Genomic DNA, 17,175 nt, shown 5'->3' with positions numbered 1-17,175 from the left:
TGCAGCGCCCTCTACAGACGGCTGGCTGCACTGGTCCTGCAGCCCTCCAGGTCTCAGAGTTCACGTCTCTGTGCTGTTTCCACCCAACTCTATCTCAGTCTAAATCCACATATCTTCTGTGAGTGTGTGTGTGCGTGTGTGTGTGTGTGTGTGGTCTAATTTGGAAGTGGCACTGGCATGTTAAAAAGGAGGCGATGGCAGCGCGGGTTTGTCGACGCTGTAAGACGAGATGATGGGACGCACGGACAGTCAGGAGACAGAGCGGCAGCTGATGGAAACTTGGGCGAGGATGAGTCCACCGAGTGTGTGTTCAGACACTCTGCCAGCTGTGGTGTGTGACGGCTTAATGCAAAAGTGCAGGAGAAACCGGATGGAAGTCTTTTCCTACAGTCTAATTTAGATACAGGAGGCTTATCAGAGCGGTCACACTCAGCCAAAAAACCCAGTCAATGTTTCAGTAGAGGAAAAATAATCTGTCAATACTTTTTTTTTTATTCTAGAAAAAAATCAGATTTCCTTCCATCATTGTGAGATTAACTTCATGCATCATAAAAACATTTTTAAATTACCACAAAGACATGCAACAAAGAGAACACTTTCAGTGTTTTACTTCACTCTTTAAAAATAATAAGGAAACAAACATCCTTTAAACTGTTACAAACAAAAAAATTAAGTTGTTTTTGATTCAATACAAATGATTTCATAGCAGCAGGCGTTTCCTCAGTGACACACCTCCTGGCCTAAAGCTTCCAATCCAGCATCCACAGTCTGCAGCAGGCGCTGCTGAGGCTGTCCCTCAGCCGCCCCAGCAGGGGTCCTGCAGGCAGTCCCCGGTCAGCCACAGCCTCTCCACCAGGCCGTACTGGCAGTAGCCCATCACCAGCCCGAAGCCCACGTCCGCCACGTAGTGTCTGGCAAGCAGCAGCCTGGACAGGCTCACCATGGCGGCCCAGCCCACCACCAGGACCCTCATGGAGTCCGTGTCCACCAGCCGGGCCAGGAAGAACCGCGCACACATGGCCGCCTGGAGGCGTGGCCGGAGGGGAAGGAGTAGCGCTCCACGAAGAAGGCGGAGAGGATGTCAGAGCGGTTCTGTGCGGGCCTGCGGCGTCTGACCATGGTCTTCACGATCCTGACCAGCAGCAGGTCCAGCAGCAGGGCTGGAGGGAGACGAAAACGATGATCATTTTCATTTCATGCTCAAAAAGCAGCTCAAATGCTTGATGGCCTTGCTTGTTTTTCGGCCTGTAGCTCATTTTATCACATTTGAAACACAGAAAGATTCTAACATCAATTAAAATCCGTAATAAAACAAGTTTCTAGATGCAGGGTCTGCAGTGTATCTCAGCTAACTTCAAAAGTCTAGAAATATAGTGCAGCAGCCAAAATCAAGCATACGTTACCATTTAGAGCTGAAAAAAGTTCAGTGGGAAACTTTTCTCTAGGTTTCTGTAAAAGGACATTCACACATCATTGATCACTATTGTTGAAACACAAAATTTGCTTATGCAGAAAAATCCACAATATGACTATTTTTATATTTAAATAACTTCACTTTTAGCATGACTGTATGATCTGTATTCTGTTATTCTAATCAGTGCACAATCAGCTCAAATAAATGCAAGTCTCAGAATCTCCAATCAGTCCAATAAGTACGTCTTTGGACTGAAGAAGGACGCTGAGGCACCAAGCAAGTGAAGGACTGAGAGAACATGCAAACTCCATAAAGAAAGATCTTCTCCCAGAATCAAACTGGGTTCATCCCACTGTGGTGTCAGAGCTCACGTTTTCAACTGAGTCACTATGAAACAAACATTTATCTGTTTTCTTTCAACATTCTGTGATCTAAAGGTTCTTGTAGAAAGCTGCATTTGTGAAAGTCTATCTAGGATCTGGATTCACAGAACCATTAGCAGAACCACCGTCTCATCTGGGACAGCAGGTTAGATAATATACATCTATTCTCCGTCACATCGGCTAATAATCCTGATTCACTGGGGGGAAAATCCTGGAGGAAAAAGAGAACAATGAATACAAACTGGCCTCCATCCCTTCAAATAGAATGACAGGACAGGGAACCATCTTGTGGACCAGGTTCAGCTCTCAGAGTTCTGAGCATCTCAGATCAGATCAGTCGCTTTGCAGAGGTCTGGCTGAGGCCATGAGGACCCAGGAAGTAGGGCAGGCTGAGTGTGGTTTCATGCAAATGATCATATTAGACTGCTCTCTTTCCAACAACATGCAGCTGCAGAGGAGAGCTTTGTTTCTCAGTTTCTGATATTCAGTTACCTCATTTATCGAGATGAGTACATTATATTTTAAACAACTGTGTCACTGGCTGGGCTCATAAAGCAAGTGTTTTATGTGTTTATTTTGTTTCCATTGCTTAGTCAACTTTGGCACCTATTGCTTGATGCAAAGGCTCTGGCGTCTTCCTCATATAGAGATATTCAACATCACGTGTTAAAATCCATCTGGCTGAACTCTGGATGCCACACCAAGACAATTAGGGAAGAAAAATAAACAGAAGGGGAGGCTGCACAGCGCCTGGCCTCGGTCTCTTATAGAATGACATTTACCGACACCCTTGACCTCATTAGTTTCTAATTTGTCTACAACAATAAGCAGCGGTTTACTATCTATAGTATTTCCAAAACAGAGTGTCATCTATAGGCCATTACAGGCCCGGAATAGCCCCGGCATTTCTCCCAGGACAATGCAGAATATCAGCATACCGCTACCCGGAAAGCTGCTAGTCAACCAACAGAATCTACACGTGCAAATAAATCGTCAACTATGTCACGTGCATCATCAGCTCAAAACAGAAAACTTTCCATTGCTGCCATGCTCCCGGTTCTGGGTCACGGGGGCGCACAAACATCCAGCAGGCTTTGCGTTTTATCTCACATTTGGAAGAGTCAAACACGACTTTGACCTGCTCGGTGGACCGATTCGGTATCGTCAGTAGATGTAGTCTCAGTTTTTCGAGAGCGCAACAGACTCACGGCGCTGCCAAAAGTTTAATTGAATTGGCACAAATGTGCGTAATTACGCTGCAGCGGCAGCTGCTGCTGCTGATTGAGCGGTGGATATGAAGATCCAAAAACAGCAAATATGACAGCATCACACTGAAAGAAATGCGGTTGTTTTAACAACTTTGATAAAAGCACAGGATGGAATTATTTGTGTAAGTTAAATAATATGACAACGTGGGGTGTAATGTAGATTTTCGTTTTTGTTGAAATGAGAGAACGTCCTCCACATGCCCGCTAATACAAATGGGGCGTAAACTCACCGAGGGCCAGGTTGAGCATGGTCTCCTGCTCCGCCGCGCTCTCTCCCCGCAGCAGGGTGTACACGGTGCCGATGAGCCACGGAGCGGCGTGTCCGGAGAACTCCACCAGGCGCACCAGGGGCCGTATGCTGCCCCACGGAGACTCCTCACAGGCGCACACCCCGAGTCGCTTGGACAGCCACAGGTCGATAGCCAGCAGAAAACGCAGCGTGACGGTGAATATGGGCTGGCTCAGGCTGACCGTGAAGTCTTCGGTCTGCACTCCGGGGGAAAAGTAGGAACAGCTGGAGCCCCGGCGGCGGACATGGCACTCAGAAGATGCCCGGTTTCCACACGCAACTCCGCGGCAACTATTCCGTCTGGATGTCGCGGAGGACATTTTCATGTGACACAGTGTCCCCAGTTATTTATCCGCCCTCCTCCCTCATCGGCCCCCGAAAGCCCCCTGCGCTCAGACCCAGCAGATGCGCTTCCAGTTTACTGCCGTCATGTGACCAAAATACCCGCTAAATTATTCTTCAGAAAGTTTGATAGTTTGAAAATTTTAATTCATTGAGAAAAAAAAATCTTTGAACGAGTCACTGTCTTGGACTATGTTCATATAATTTATCACAGATATTTTGATGACAGTACAACATAGAGCAAAGAGGGGAATCTGTGCGTAAAGTGCAAACTGAGGAGCCGCAGCCTGCGTCAAAGGTGAGGTGTGGTTTCGAACACTTGTGTTGCCCTGAGCTCTTCACACTGATGCTTCTGTAGTTCGTACCTCTCAGAGGAAGCTTCCGGCCGCTCTTCACCCACACCTCCAGCCGCCACATCATGCCGGGGCTCCTGCTCGGACAGTTATTCCCTGACTTCGAGGCAGAAACCACTGCTGGGACCATTAAACTCCATGAATTTTTCGGCGATTCGTAAGTTAACTTGAAAGTTCATTGTATTCTTTAAAGTTATTCAGTTAAGTTATTTAGTTAAGCGGGAGACAGACCGCGGACAGGAACCCTGCGCTCAGTTCCTGTTGTCTCTGGTGAAATCTGCCTTTAGAGCATCAGTCAGTTTGTCACGTATCTGCTGAGTGGAGACAATGAAGGAAACATGTCTGCTGAATGAAACAGGTCAGACCTTAAAAACCACTGAGCTGTTTCACACAGGAACTCAGGAAATTAAAAGCTCTGCCTGTTGTGATTTTTAAAAATGAAAGGTTGCACTTTTGATTTACAAGCAGCAGTACACAAAATCGAACAAAGCTTTAAAAAAAAAAAAAAAAACCTGTATTCTTACAGAAGCTAAGTTTTGACATATCATGACTTCAACTCTTCGTTCCAGATGGGGAATCCTCTTCTCCCATCCTTCAGACTACACTCCGGTCTGCACCACAGAGCTGGGCCAGGCGGCCCGGCTGAGCGCAGAGTTCACCAAACGCAACGTGAAGATCATCGGTCTGTCCATCGACTGCCTGGACGACCACCTCGGCTGGACCGAGGTCTCACCTGCTCACTGTTTTCCTGCAATCCAAGAGAAGTTCCAAGAGTTACTGTATAAGATTGGGTTACAGATAAGGAAATCTCATGTTTTTAAAAAACCTTTAAGCAATCTGAAAGCATTCATTTCTGACTATTAAGTCTTAGATCCTGCAAATATCTCAACATTCCTGATTGGTGCTTTTTCATACAAGACAAGTTCAACGTTCAGGATCTTTAAACATAGAGATTCTTATTAATGCTGTAACAATAGTCAAACAAAGTGAAGACAAAGTTCTACTTTGAGTTTTAAGATCCATCCAACGTCTGTAATGCTCGATCTAACTCAGGGTCAAGGGTCACCAGTCCATTACAGGACAAAAACAGAGGCGTGTACTCACACCTACGGGTATTTTCAAATCACCGTTTGGTCTGAGATGCATGTTTTTTTAAGACCAAAACAGAGACTCAGGGAGAACATGCAAACTTAGCCCAGAAAGCCCCAGAGCTTCCAAATACACAACCAACAGCGGCTGAACGTTCTGATACTCTGCAAGTTTGATCCTTTTCGACAGAAACCGCTGAACAAACCTTTTCACGAATAAATAAATGTTTCTGGGATATTTCACAGTACAGCCGAGTCAGCCGTGTATCACAGCCCCATCTTTGCATTGATGTGATTTGGTTGTTTTCGGTTTGATAATAACTGTTTATCTGAGCAGGATATCCTGGCATACAACGGCGAGGAGGCCGGCTGCCGTTCGCTGCCCTTCCCCATCATCGCGGACAGTAAACGGGAGCTGGCAGTGGCGCTGGGCATGCTGGACCCAGACGAGAAGGACGAAGCCGGCGTGCCGCTCAGCGCCCCTGCGTGAGTTAGACATTAAATCTGCCTCGCCCAGGTTGTAGGACTTCACCCGTCAACCGTCCTGCTTTCCTCAGGTCTTCATCATCGGTCCTGACAAGCGGCTGAAGCTGTCGCTGCTTTACCCGGCCACCACGGGGCGCAGTTTCACCGAGATCCTGCGAGTGGTGGACTCGCTGCAGCTGACGGCGGCGAAGCGCGTGACCACGCCCGCCGACTGGAAGGTACCCGCCAAACCAGACCCCGCCTGGAACCGACAGCCGCCGACAAACCGCCTGACACCCTGTCCCTGTGTCCGTCTCCCTGCAGCCTGGACAGTGTGTCATGGTCCCTCCCAGCATGTCTGAGGAGGACGCCGCTGCTGCGTTCCCCGCCGGCATCTTCACCAAAGACCTGCCGTCCGGGAAGAAGTACCTGCGCTACACACCTCATCCACACCCCCCGTCTCCATGACCCGTCTCCATGACCTGTCTCCACACCCCCGTCTCCATGACCTGTCCCACACCCCTGTCTCCATGACCTGTCTCCACACCCTGTCTTCATGACCCTCTGTCTTCTACACCCGCTCTGTCTCACAGGCTGCCCTTCAGTGCAGCTGATCTCAGGTCAGGACTTGCGGTTTAAGAACCCCAGTCGCTAACTGTACCAAAAGTTTCCAGATCATCCACCCTTCTTCTCCAAAACTGTGGAAATACCCAATTTTACTTAATATTAAGAATTATTTAAATGTTGGTCAGATGGGGTGCTTTGCACACTCTCATAGTCGGTTATCGGTCTTCCTCTTTTCTTCTTTTGGCAGTGGTGCTTTGTTTACTGTGTTCTCCGAACCAACGGTGCGAGTAAAGAAGCTGTTTGTTCCTGGCCTCAGTCGTCCAGTCGCTTCTTCCCAGCAAACCTTTGCTCCACAAATTGATTTCAGTTTCTCTAAAAGTCTAAAGCATTCGTTGTACTTTTACTCCGAGTCACTGATAAAGACATTCTCTCTTTGGGTGATGTTAGACAAGTTTAAGTAAAACCTAAACAGAGAAGCTTCTGGAACCAGGATCAGGGTCTGTGAGCCGGCAGCAGCCTCCCTCCCTGCTGGTCTGCAGGGTGAAGTCAGCTGTTTGGGATTCTGGTCGTCCTCCTTCCCCTCGCAGCGAGGAGCTTATCAGCTCTGATCCGGCAGCAGGTTCCCGGAGCGAGCGGCAGACCGGAGGGTTTGAGGACGGCGCAGAGGCGATGCCAGCAGGAAGAGGAGAGGAAATACAGTGAGGGGAGGACGAAAGAGGAGCAGGATTAAAAATGCATTTCACTGTATGTGGAGGTGAGGAGCAGTGAATTATGAATCGTGACACATTAGGAGCGACAGACACGAGCACGAGTTTCATCTGTTTAAAAATGTATTAGGATGCTTTGAAAAGGACGGCGTTCCTGATGGTGATTGATTTCAGAGGTGAAATAACTGCTGCTGCTCCAGATTCCACCTGAGTGGGTCTCGCCTCAGAGGCTCGAGTCCCTTTTTTTTTTTAAAAAATTCGCCACATCATGGACAGCAGCAAGGTTAATATCTTTGTTTTTTTTTTGTGGTCCAGTGTCTGGATTTGTCATCAGGTTACAGAAAGAGTCATTTCCAGCTCCGCCTCCTCCCAGCAGCCCTGTCAGCTCTGCTCCATCAGGTCCCGGTACTCCCTCTGGTGGGAGAACAGTCGCAGGAACACCTTGTACTTTTTCTCATAGAAGCTGGGAAAAAAAAAGGAGAATGAAATGAAACTACAATAATATTCCTGAAGGCATCAATCTGTCAAAATCTGGTTCCGATTTAAAAGATATGAGCTTAATATTGAACATCTTGGTCTGAGTAACAGAAAAAATTCACAAAAACACTTTAATTTGCCTTTAACCTTTGTCTCTTTTTCACTTTTCACAGTCAGAAAACATTGAAAAGGCATCTAATACAGGAAACGAATGATGAACCTGTCATGACAGCGTTTATTTAACAGCAGTTTTTATTTTATCAGCGTCATGGATCCTTAAAGAGCTCATTCTCACCTCTGGAGTTCACGGTCGGGCTGAACTACTTTTCCCACTTTAGCCATTTTCTCCATTGCCTCCTGGAAAAAAAAAAAAAAACATTCAAGGTTACTTAATAATCATAAAGTGCAGATTCGGTTTCAGACCAGCCTTGACCCAGTTCTCGTACGGTCCGGGCCAAATGCAGCGACGCGGGGAGGGGGCCCCCTCTCCATCGTCTAAACCCACTAAATCCAGGCAGCGACCGCGAGCAGCTCGGAGGATCAGACACAACAACTGCTGCTGCCGCACCGCCGGCTCGATGTGGCTTCCAACAGGTGGAGAAACCGTCCACAGCACAACATTCTATTATCTGACCTACAAAGTGTCTCGTTTCCAAGTAAAAAGATTTGTTTCATCTGATAATGTCTGATAATAATCTAACACACTTGGTGCTCACAGCATGCAGCAGGACCGTTTCCAGTTCTTTCTGGATACATATGCAGCATAAACACAGAGGTTTTTCTTTTTCTGTGACAACATGGACAGTTATTCTGCTTCTTTTCATCGGAACGGAGACATTTGATGCTTCTGGGAGGAAAGCCGTCAGACACAACGTGCACAAATCACAGGGCTGTCAGAGACACTGAACCTACAGAAAGAGCCTTTCCTCATGCAGCGCGGGGGGAATAGAACATCTTTTACCTGCATAAAGCAGCAAACAAACATTCCAGTGTGATGCTGTCTAGCTAGAGCCAGCACCATCAATCTGCTTCCCGCCGACGGCTGCTTCAAGTTCAGTTTCATTCCTTGTTTTGTGTCTCAGAAGGTGAGGACGGCTCTCCGGGCTCCACCCTGTCTGCCACGGTTCTAGATGACGTCAGTAAGGTCAGAGTTCATGTGAGAGTGCCGCTCTACCTGTATGTTGGCGTAGTCCTGTGAGGCACAGGCGCCCAGGACCGCGGGCCCCCACCAGCACAGCCTCCATCTGGTCCGGCAGCACCACGGGCAGCCCTGACGGTCCGATCAGAACACAAAGAGTTCATGCTTTAACGTGACGGTTCTGCCATCGATTCATCGGTTTGGATGGATGATGGATGGATGATGGATGGATGATGGATGGAGTGGCTCCGCTACCTGTGGCGTTGGCGTGAACCTGCACAAACAGAGCGTTTTTGCTCAGTCCTCCACACAGGAAGAGCGCCTGAAGGTCATGTCCAGCCTCCCTCATGGCGTCCAGGATGTGAGCGTCCCGAGCTGAAACCAGAGCGCACGGCGCGGCGAGCGTCGGCTTACACGAAAATCAAACCCTGCCTGGCTCTGTACTTACAGGATATCGGTTTAAGAGCAGAGGAAGTAATTTGAAACATAAACACAGCCTGACTCACGGCGAGGGCTTGAACAGTGGCCAGATAGAGCCGGGCCAGGTCGTCCAGCGTCTGAGACAGAGACAGTCCCACCACCTGCAGAGCAGCAGGGACTCCGTTAAAGGGAAATGTGTCAGAGAGGAACAACCGGGAGTCTGTTGAAGTTGAAGTTAAGGTGGATCACATTCCCCTCGTCTCCTGGTCCGACTGGAGCCATCAGCGGAAGAAAAAAGAATATTCTGATCGTGGCGAAGCCCTCACCATGCCCTTCAGGGTGGGGTCGGCCAGCGGCGACCTGTTGCCGTGGAAGTCTGGCCAGACGTGAACGGCCGATCCAGCAGGTCGACGGCGGAGCGGGAGGCGGCGCATGGAGCTCAGGTGGTTGTTCAGTAGCTGGAGATGTTCTCGCCAGAGAAGGGGCATCTGGAGGGGCCAGACCACCAAATGTAAACAGAAAGCACAGACGTGATTAAAAACTGTGATGACGGTTTGTCAGTAGGTTAAATAAAGACTTTACAGACACATTCTGCTCACAGTCAACAGGGGAAACGAAGAGGATCAACATTAACGAGGGTTTTAATCTCGCTGGAGCTCACTGAGCAGTACTGCTGGCTGATGGGAATGACAGCTGGAAAATTAGTTTTGGAAGCGCGATGCTGAAAGCGTCCTCTGACCTCTGCTGCACCTGCTGCTGGAGCTGAGAGTAGGCGGCGTGACCCCTCACCACGTGGTCGATCTGAGGCCAGAGACACGAGAGTTCAGGGCGTGAGGGCCGCTGCAAGCGGACGACACTGAACGGATTCAATCAGCTGTTCCTGGGTTTCTACAGAGGAACCTGCTGGGAGCGTCTATCTGCAGTCGGCACTGACCAGCCGTCCCGTGGCGTGGCGCTCTGCCCCCCCTCGTTCAGCCACGGCCGGGCACCATGGCAGACAGGCAGGGACCCCACACCCCCGGCACAAACAGGGGCCGCTCGCTGATCTGGACGGACAGGGACGGCGAGACGCGTTACAGAGACCAGAACCTGGAGAAGTGTCGCTAATGGAAATGTGATAGGTTCAGTCTGAAGATATGAAAGATGTAGAAATGAAATGCAGAGCGGTTTGAAAGATGATTTATCAGAGCTTTTAATAGACTGCATACCTGCAGGTTAACACTGTGGTCTGATTAAGTTCCACTGAAGACACAAAGGCTGTCAGAGCGGATTAATCACAGTCCTGCATTAGTCTGATTATCCCAGAGAGCATCACAGACAGAGTGTTTGATTCAACAGGAAGCTGCACGGCGGAGCTCACTGACCGCCATGTGACAAGACGACGTCCCACAGATCATCGCCATGCGCGAGCTGATTGGCCGGTCCTCACAGGGCAGGTGAAAACCTCTCACATCGGCTCCGATCACACCTGAGGAGAGGGAAGGGCTTTCATCGTGTCTGCTCTGCCGAGTTAAAAAAAAACGTATTTTGTTCTGTTACTTGGAGAGAATCCACACTGCTTCTGAATCCCCATCAGGAAAACTGAACTCTCTGCAGGAACATTAACTCCTTCTGAAGCGCTGCTGCGACTCCGCCTGACATTCAGAAGCGACACTAACTGCTGGAATAATGTTTGTCAAGATGGTTTGAGTTTGAGTCGGCGTGCTGAGCCGGGCGCGTTTATCACCGTGACCACACACACACACCGGCACATCGACCTCCCACCGCCTGACTGGCAGAGGTCACAGGGCAGAGTTCATCAGCAGTTTACCGTCCAGAACTAAACCAGATGGCTGGATTCCTGTTGCCCCCGATTCCAACAGCGAGCGTTCTGCGCCGGGCGCCACGACACCGAAATTCCACCCTGAATCTCAGAGGCTCTGCCGAGCAGAACCACCGTCTACGTCCAGATAAAACGCTCGTTTACTTTAGCTTGTAGATTTTCAGAAGGTCGTCCCCCACCGCTCCACACAGACCCTCAGCTACTCCGCCTCAGGAACCCGTGTCTGATCCCAGACCTCTGAAGCCATCGATTCCAGCTCATCCTGGTTGTGTCCGCTGACACACCTAGACCTCCAGCATGGGCGTCGATGAGGGAAGCGCCGACTGCGGTTCCCGGGTCCAAACCCAGGTCGGCAGCTGCCTGGGGGCTCAGGCCTCGTCCCAGCGGACTTCCTGGAGCGCACGTCTCACTCCCTGCACGGCAGCAGATTTCATCAGGGAGAGAAACATTGAGTTACTGCCAAAAAAAACCTTAAAACGTCCGGGTTGAAAACTCCTTGGAGTGATCAAGGTTTGGGTTTTCAGACCTATCTTGGCAGAGTTGTTCTCCAGAAGGTCCTCCAGTCCGATGGCGGTCCAGAAGCTGGGATCCCATCCTTCAGGAGGACAGTATGTCCATTTACACACCAGAGTGCATAGAGACCTGCAGAACAACACAACATGCACCTGCAGGCAAACGTCTCGCCAAAACAAACATCTTCATTTTAATTTAACATTTGTATGAGCTAAGATCCCCCTGTGAAAGAGTTTTTTCTTTTTAACATCTACAACGTAAGTGACATTACTGCTGTCAGCCCAATAATTCTTTTTTTTAGAAATGTGCAACATTTTCTTTACAGATGTACAGAAATAAAAATACAAAGGTTTAAATAATAGAAGCTCACCTTGTTAAGGAGCCCGTTGCTTTCCAAGAGAGGAAGTCTGGGAGATCAAAAAAGTGAGCAGCTTTGCTCCAACACCTTTCCTTCAGATTCTGAGGAAATACAGAGAATGTGCAGTAACGACCCTGTGATTAATCAGCAGTGGAAGCAGACTGATGAACTCTCTGCCTCCTTGAAAGGAACAAACTTTCATTTTCAGAGCACTGGCTGATTGGAGGTTTATAGAGAAGCAGTTCTTTCTTCCTCCCTGCTTCCTGTTAATGAACTATTAGACCGGGCTCAAAACTTTGCTCCTATACATTCTACAGTTACGGCTCGCTCCGAATACTCTCACACAATTTCTGTTTTCAGTGGCCAGATATTTACAAGAAAACAGAGTCCATGTCAGTAGTACTGAGTCTCTGTCTTGCTTTGTCTGTCTCTTTGGTCGTCTCTCTCTGGACCTTCCTGCAGTGACAGAGTTTCACTCTTTTCCACTCTCCGCCTTTTCTTTTTCACGTCAAAGTCTAAAAACTCGGCTATGCAAACAGATAAAACTGAGTTGAACTGAAAAGTGAGAAGGAATGCGCTAACATCAGGTACTCTGAGCAGCCAGTACAAAAAGTGACAGTCAAACACACGGGGGTCGCGGTGGAGCACTGACCTGGCTGACCTCTGACCTCTCACCTCTTTGAGCCAGAGGAGCTTAGGGGGCTGCATCTCCGGTGACATGACCCCGCCCACCCGGCTCAGGACCCGGTGCTGGGTCTTGGTTATGCGAGCCGCCTGCTCGGCGGCGCGGTGGTCCATCCACATCACCACGTTCCTCTGCGGCTCGCCTGGAAACCCAGGGAGTAAAGAAACATGGCGGACTGGTCAAGAGCCGCAAGCAGGTATAAAAACCATCCAAGATATTATATTATCTGAGAGATCTTTAACTCTAAGAATAACTCTTATCTTCCAGCTTACTCGAGTAATGTAACCGATTCTGATCTTTGACCTCACTGCAAAGGAAGGATGATTGCCCTCCTCTATCAACCAAGTAATCACAAAAACAATTGTCCAAGCAAAGTTCACCAAACAGCATCACACCCAAAGCAGCTTGCTTTTCAAGTTATAATCTTATCATTCATTATAATGCAGAGACATGACACTCTGAGGACGGATCACACTGACAGTGCAGGAGACAGAACACGCTGTGGAGCCACTCACCCTCCCGAGTTACTGGCACCGGCTCAAAACTCTGGTCCAAAACCACAAGAGAGCAGGTGGCATCGAAACCGAGCCTCGAACCCGGCTCCTGTCCACACCCCGAGTCACCTCCTGGGAGAGAGAACAGCACTGCGTCTTACTATGAAATACTCACAGGAGAGCATGGAGGAGTTCTTACACAGCTGCTTTGCTCTGCAAAGTTTGCATGTTCTCCCTGTACGAGATTAGGAGTGTGTCCACTGCTGCAGCATGCTTATAGAGGACATTCCTTCCATGAAGAGGGTTCTCTCATGTTTGCCTGACAGGTGTGTGTGTGTGGTGTGTGGTGTGTGTGTGTGTTGTGTGGGGTGTGTGTGTGTGTGTGTGTCGGGGCCTCCACACCTTCACCACTGCGCAGCATTTGTCCCAGATGTCGGTGGAGGGACTGGACGTAGTGCTCAGCCTCCGGCTCCCAGATGCCGATGGGCTCCTGGGCGGTGGCCTCCAGCGCGCCCCCTCTGGTCACCAGGGCCGCGCGCACGCTGGCCGTGCCCACGTCCACCCCGACGTAGAAGACCTCGGCCATGAGGACGAGGCTGGACACCGAGGACCCGCGAGCAGATGATTCACCGGGCCCGCTGTCAGTGTCCACACTGCCCTTAACGAGGAGAGGAAACCTGACCCGAGGACCCCGGGGAAAGACGCGGAGCGGCAGCTGCGAGACGCACGAGATTTACGCAGAATAACGTTTTAAAAAGGCGCGTGGCAGACGAGAGCGAAACAGATCATGATCACTGAATCGACTCGGAGCTCACCCGGTAAACAGACGGTTATGTTGTCGCGGGACACGTGTGTGTTTATCCTGAAGTTTGAGAGCGGCGTACTTTGAGTCTGGTGTGAGAGGTGAAGGAGACGGGGAGCCGAGCGCGGCCAAAAAGGGTGACAATCGCGTTTTTTTTTTAGCTGTGAGGGATTTCTATCTATCTATCTATCTATCTATCTATCTATCTAGCTATCTATCTATCTATCTATCTATCAATCAGAAGTGTGTAGTGTAATAAGTAAGTAACTGTTAAATATATTTTTACTTAGCACTCTCTCCTCAAAGCAATATGTCTGGAGTTTGCATGTTCTCCCTGTGTGTGTATTTGACACAAACAAACCGGTGAATGAGTCAGATTTCAAGGAGAGTAATAAATGTTAAATCAGTCACATGTATAGGTTTCCTCAGATTTGGGATTGGCTCCAACCCCCTGCTATCCTGAACTGGACAAAGCTGTAATTAAAGATTAATGGACAAAAGTTAATAATAAAAAAAAAAAATGAAATAGATATATTTAATAAAAGCACATTTTACAAAATATAATTAATAGTATTTGGTAATAGTACTTTTAAAATAGGCTAAAGTTGACCAGATATGATTACTAATTTAGGTCTATTGTGGATGGAGGTTTAAATACTGTATACTGTCTACAAACTGAACAGTTGAGGTCAGATCAGCAGTCAGACTGACCCTGTAGTGCATTTTATAGTCGTGGACCTATTTGGTTGGAAAAGGCAGGACATACCGACTTGACCTCAGACTCAGAGGACAGTTCCTTCTGTGAACCAGCTTTTTTTTTTTTAAGTATTCTCATTGTCTCATTGTAGAGAACATAACAGCTGTCCTGGAGGAAGTAGTCCTGGTTATGATCAGCTTGTTTAGACCGGGAGTGATCAGCAGAATGGAGCACAGAGGAGAATTTAAAAAAAAAAAAAAAAAAACAGCGGGACAGGAAGAAACAGATGGTCTTCAACAAACACTGCATGGACACTGTTTGAAATTTCATCTGTCTCTCTCACTGCTCTGCCTGTGTGTGTGTGTGTGTGTGTGTGTGTGTGTGTGTGTGTGTGTGTGTGTGTGTGTGTGTTCTCGTATTTCTATCCTTGTTGGGGCCAAATGTCCCCACAAGGAAGCAAAACGTGAAACGACGTGCCCTTGTGGGGACCTTTTTCCGGTCCTAAGTAGGAGAAACAGTGTTTTCTTGACCATGTTGTTGTTACTGAAAAAAGTAAAAGTGCAAAAACATTTCTTTAGGGTAGGCTTTGTTGTGGTGTGGGTTAGGGTTAGGGTAAGGGTCAGGGTTAGGGGCTAGACATGAATGGGAGTCAATGGACGGTCCCCACAAGGATAGAAATACAAGACTGTGTGTGTGTGTGTGTGGTGTTGTGTGTGTGTGTGTGTGTGTGTGTGTGTGTGTGTGTGTCCCCAAGCTCATGAAGGTAATCCAAACTTTCTCTGTTGATACTTCAGCTCATGCAAATACAGTTTCTCTCTCTCTCTCTCTCTCCTCTCTCTCTCTCCTCTCTCTCTCTCTCTCTCCCTAGTGGAGGGACGGGGTCTCTCTCTCTCTTGGTGGAGGGATGGTTGACTCCGTGGACCTTGGGTGTTTCCCACCTCCGCTCAACAAAGCAGCAGGGCCTGTTGGGTAGCAGGGCAGGACCGACGCCTGATTAGAAAAGTGCACGGGGGGTGGAAACAGCTGGCCCTTGCAGGGAAAAGGAAAGGCTGTTATCTAAAAGTGACCTGATTGGGCCGGTCGAGGGGAAAGCAGGGAAACAGGAAGCCCAGCCAGGGAAAATTGGTACTTTGACAGGAACAAAACCCTCCCTTGGTTGGTTCCCACACAGGTGTACAGAGGATTGTAGCGCCAAAGCTGCTCTTATAATATAGGCAAGAAAGAAAGAAATAACCATTATTGCCTCAAATGCGGTATAACAAAACTATCTCTGAAGTAAGCCAGCAAAAATATTTAACTTCAAGGGGTAAAATCCTGCAGCCAGGTGTTGGACAGCCGCGCTGTGAATACTTGTCATCTCAGCAGCGTTGACCTCAGGCAGCTCTGGTTATCCAGGCTTTCTGGGGCTGTTCACTTATTTATAGTTGGCTTGAGGAGAACACGCTGAATAATACAATGGAGAGATGGCCAGACAGACTGCAGCTGTGCAGAGGCTTCAATCAATACTGCAGCTTCATAAATACCTCCATTAGTGAACCGTGTGAAGCATGAGACGCACGTCCATACGTCCAGCACAGTAAAGCTGTCACACAAGTTAATCACACCAAGAAGTCACCTTCAAATGTGACAAACTGAACCTTATCAAAAGCAGTAGATGAGAATCTGTCTCAAAAGGCTTTAACTGGGATTTTATTCACAAACATTACTGCTGTATGTCTTACATTAAATGCAGCTTTATTTACAACTTGCTTACAAAAAAAGCTCCATGTACCAAAAGAATATGAAGCATAACATGAGGTGTGTATTGTAATTGTCACAGGAAAAAAAAGGATAAAAGTGTGGGGTATTGCGCTTTATGGCAATCAAGAAAAAAATGGGCCGATTTTATCATGGAATGTTGAACAGATTTTATCAAACATTTCAGAAAATGTGAAAATATACAGTGAAGCTAAACCTGCATCCTTATGACATTCAGACACAAAAGTAATGGTTTATATGGAAAAATAAATGTTCAAACATCATGTTTTAAATAAAAGAATGCTCAATTAAAAAAAAAAAGAAAGAACGAAGACTCAAGTATTATTCTAAATTATGTACAGGAAGTCAAGTGGTGTAAATATGACTTTAAAAATCTTTATATTCCTTTCAAATCACTACAGCTCTCAGATCGGGGAGACACGGCAGCTCGTGACTGTTACTTTTGACATTCATTTGTTGGGAACAATAAAATGAATCCTTGAAATGGAATTTTTAGAAGGGGTTATTTGTATGCATGTCACCTACCGAAGCCAGACTGGCCACGGTTCGCCGAGCCCTTGAGGCAGACAGTATTCTACAAGACCAGATCCATCACTAGATTAAGTCTGTGCACAACAGGGGTGTCACTTTGCTCAATGTCAGCGGTGGACATGCACGGCACTGACACAAAATCCATTTCTTTACCCTGCTCCGTGTTGTCCAGTGTGGCTTTGAACTGTAACGCAATAATTTTAATTTAATTACATTTATTTTCCTTTAGCAAAATGTGTACTTATCAGAAATTTGAATAAATGTTTCATAACATAAGCATAAATACAATGTTTATAGTTTTACAAAGTGTACTTTTATATAGTTTGACATACATTTATGCATTGTTTACAGAAATAGTTGTTGTTCTGTATGTTCCTAATACATTAGGAACATACAGAGGTGTGTCATTTGCCATTTAACTAATGAGATGTTTAAACAAATGTACAAATAAGTCAATCTTATTAGTTGAGATTTTACAACTACGTGCTCTCTCTCCATCTCTCTGTTGTATGTATTTAATTATTTGTAATTACAACTATTTGTTATAATAGACTTTCTGAAGATGAAAAATTCTATGCTCACTCAGGAAGTGCTCTCAAACATT

General features: G+C 47.5%; 2 protein-coding genes and 1 pseudogene across 2 annotated transcripts; 1 reads left to right on the top strand and 2 right to left on the bottom strand.

Annotated features, from left to right (window-relative positions):
* Window positions 1–740: 740 nt before the first annotated feature.
* LOC115405796 (phospholipid phosphatase 6-like) lies at window positions 741–3,721 on the bottom strand (annotated as a pseudogene).
* Window positions 3,722–4,075: 354 nt separating this feature from the next.
* Window positions 4,076–6,480, top strand: LOC115405798 (peroxiredoxin-6-like). Its single transcript, XM_030115500.1, is given in 5 exon segments — window positions 4,076–4,206; window positions 4,619–4,775; window positions 5,475–5,627; window positions 5,695–5,841; window positions 5,927–6,480. Coding segments are annotated over 5 exon segments (693 nt in total). The 5' UTR covers window positions 4,076–4,114; the 3' UTR covers window positions 6,071–6,480.
* A 617-nt stretch (window positions 6,481–7,097) lies between these two features.
* Window positions 7,098–12,431, bottom strand: fggy (FGGY carbohydrate kinase domain containing). Its single transcript, XM_030115499.1, is given in 16 exon segments — window positions 7,098–7,339; window positions 7,649–7,710; window positions 8,528–8,572; window positions 8,574–8,623; window positions 8,747–8,866; window positions 8,994–9,072; window positions 9,238–9,365; window positions 9,368–9,399; window positions 9,651–9,712; window positions 9,842–9,891; window positions 9,894–9,957; window positions 10,276–10,379; window positions 11,018–11,146; window positions 11,260–11,375; window positions 11,617–11,705; window positions 12,280–12,431. Coding segments are annotated over 16 exon segments (1,341 nt in total). The 5' UTR covers window positions 12,409–12,431; the 3' UTR covers window positions 7,098–7,257.
* Window positions 12,432–17,175: the final 4,744 nt, after the last annotated feature.

This window comes from Salarias fasciatus, chromosome 18 (genome assembly GCF_902148845.1).
Source record: "Salarias fasciatus chromosome 18, fSalaFa1.1, whole genome shotgun sequence".
NCBI classification, from domain to species: Eukaryota; Metazoa; Chordata; class Actinopteri; order Blenniiformes; family Blenniidae; genus Salarias; species Salarias fasciatus.
This window is presented reverse-complemented; position numbering and strand designations above follow the sequence as displayed.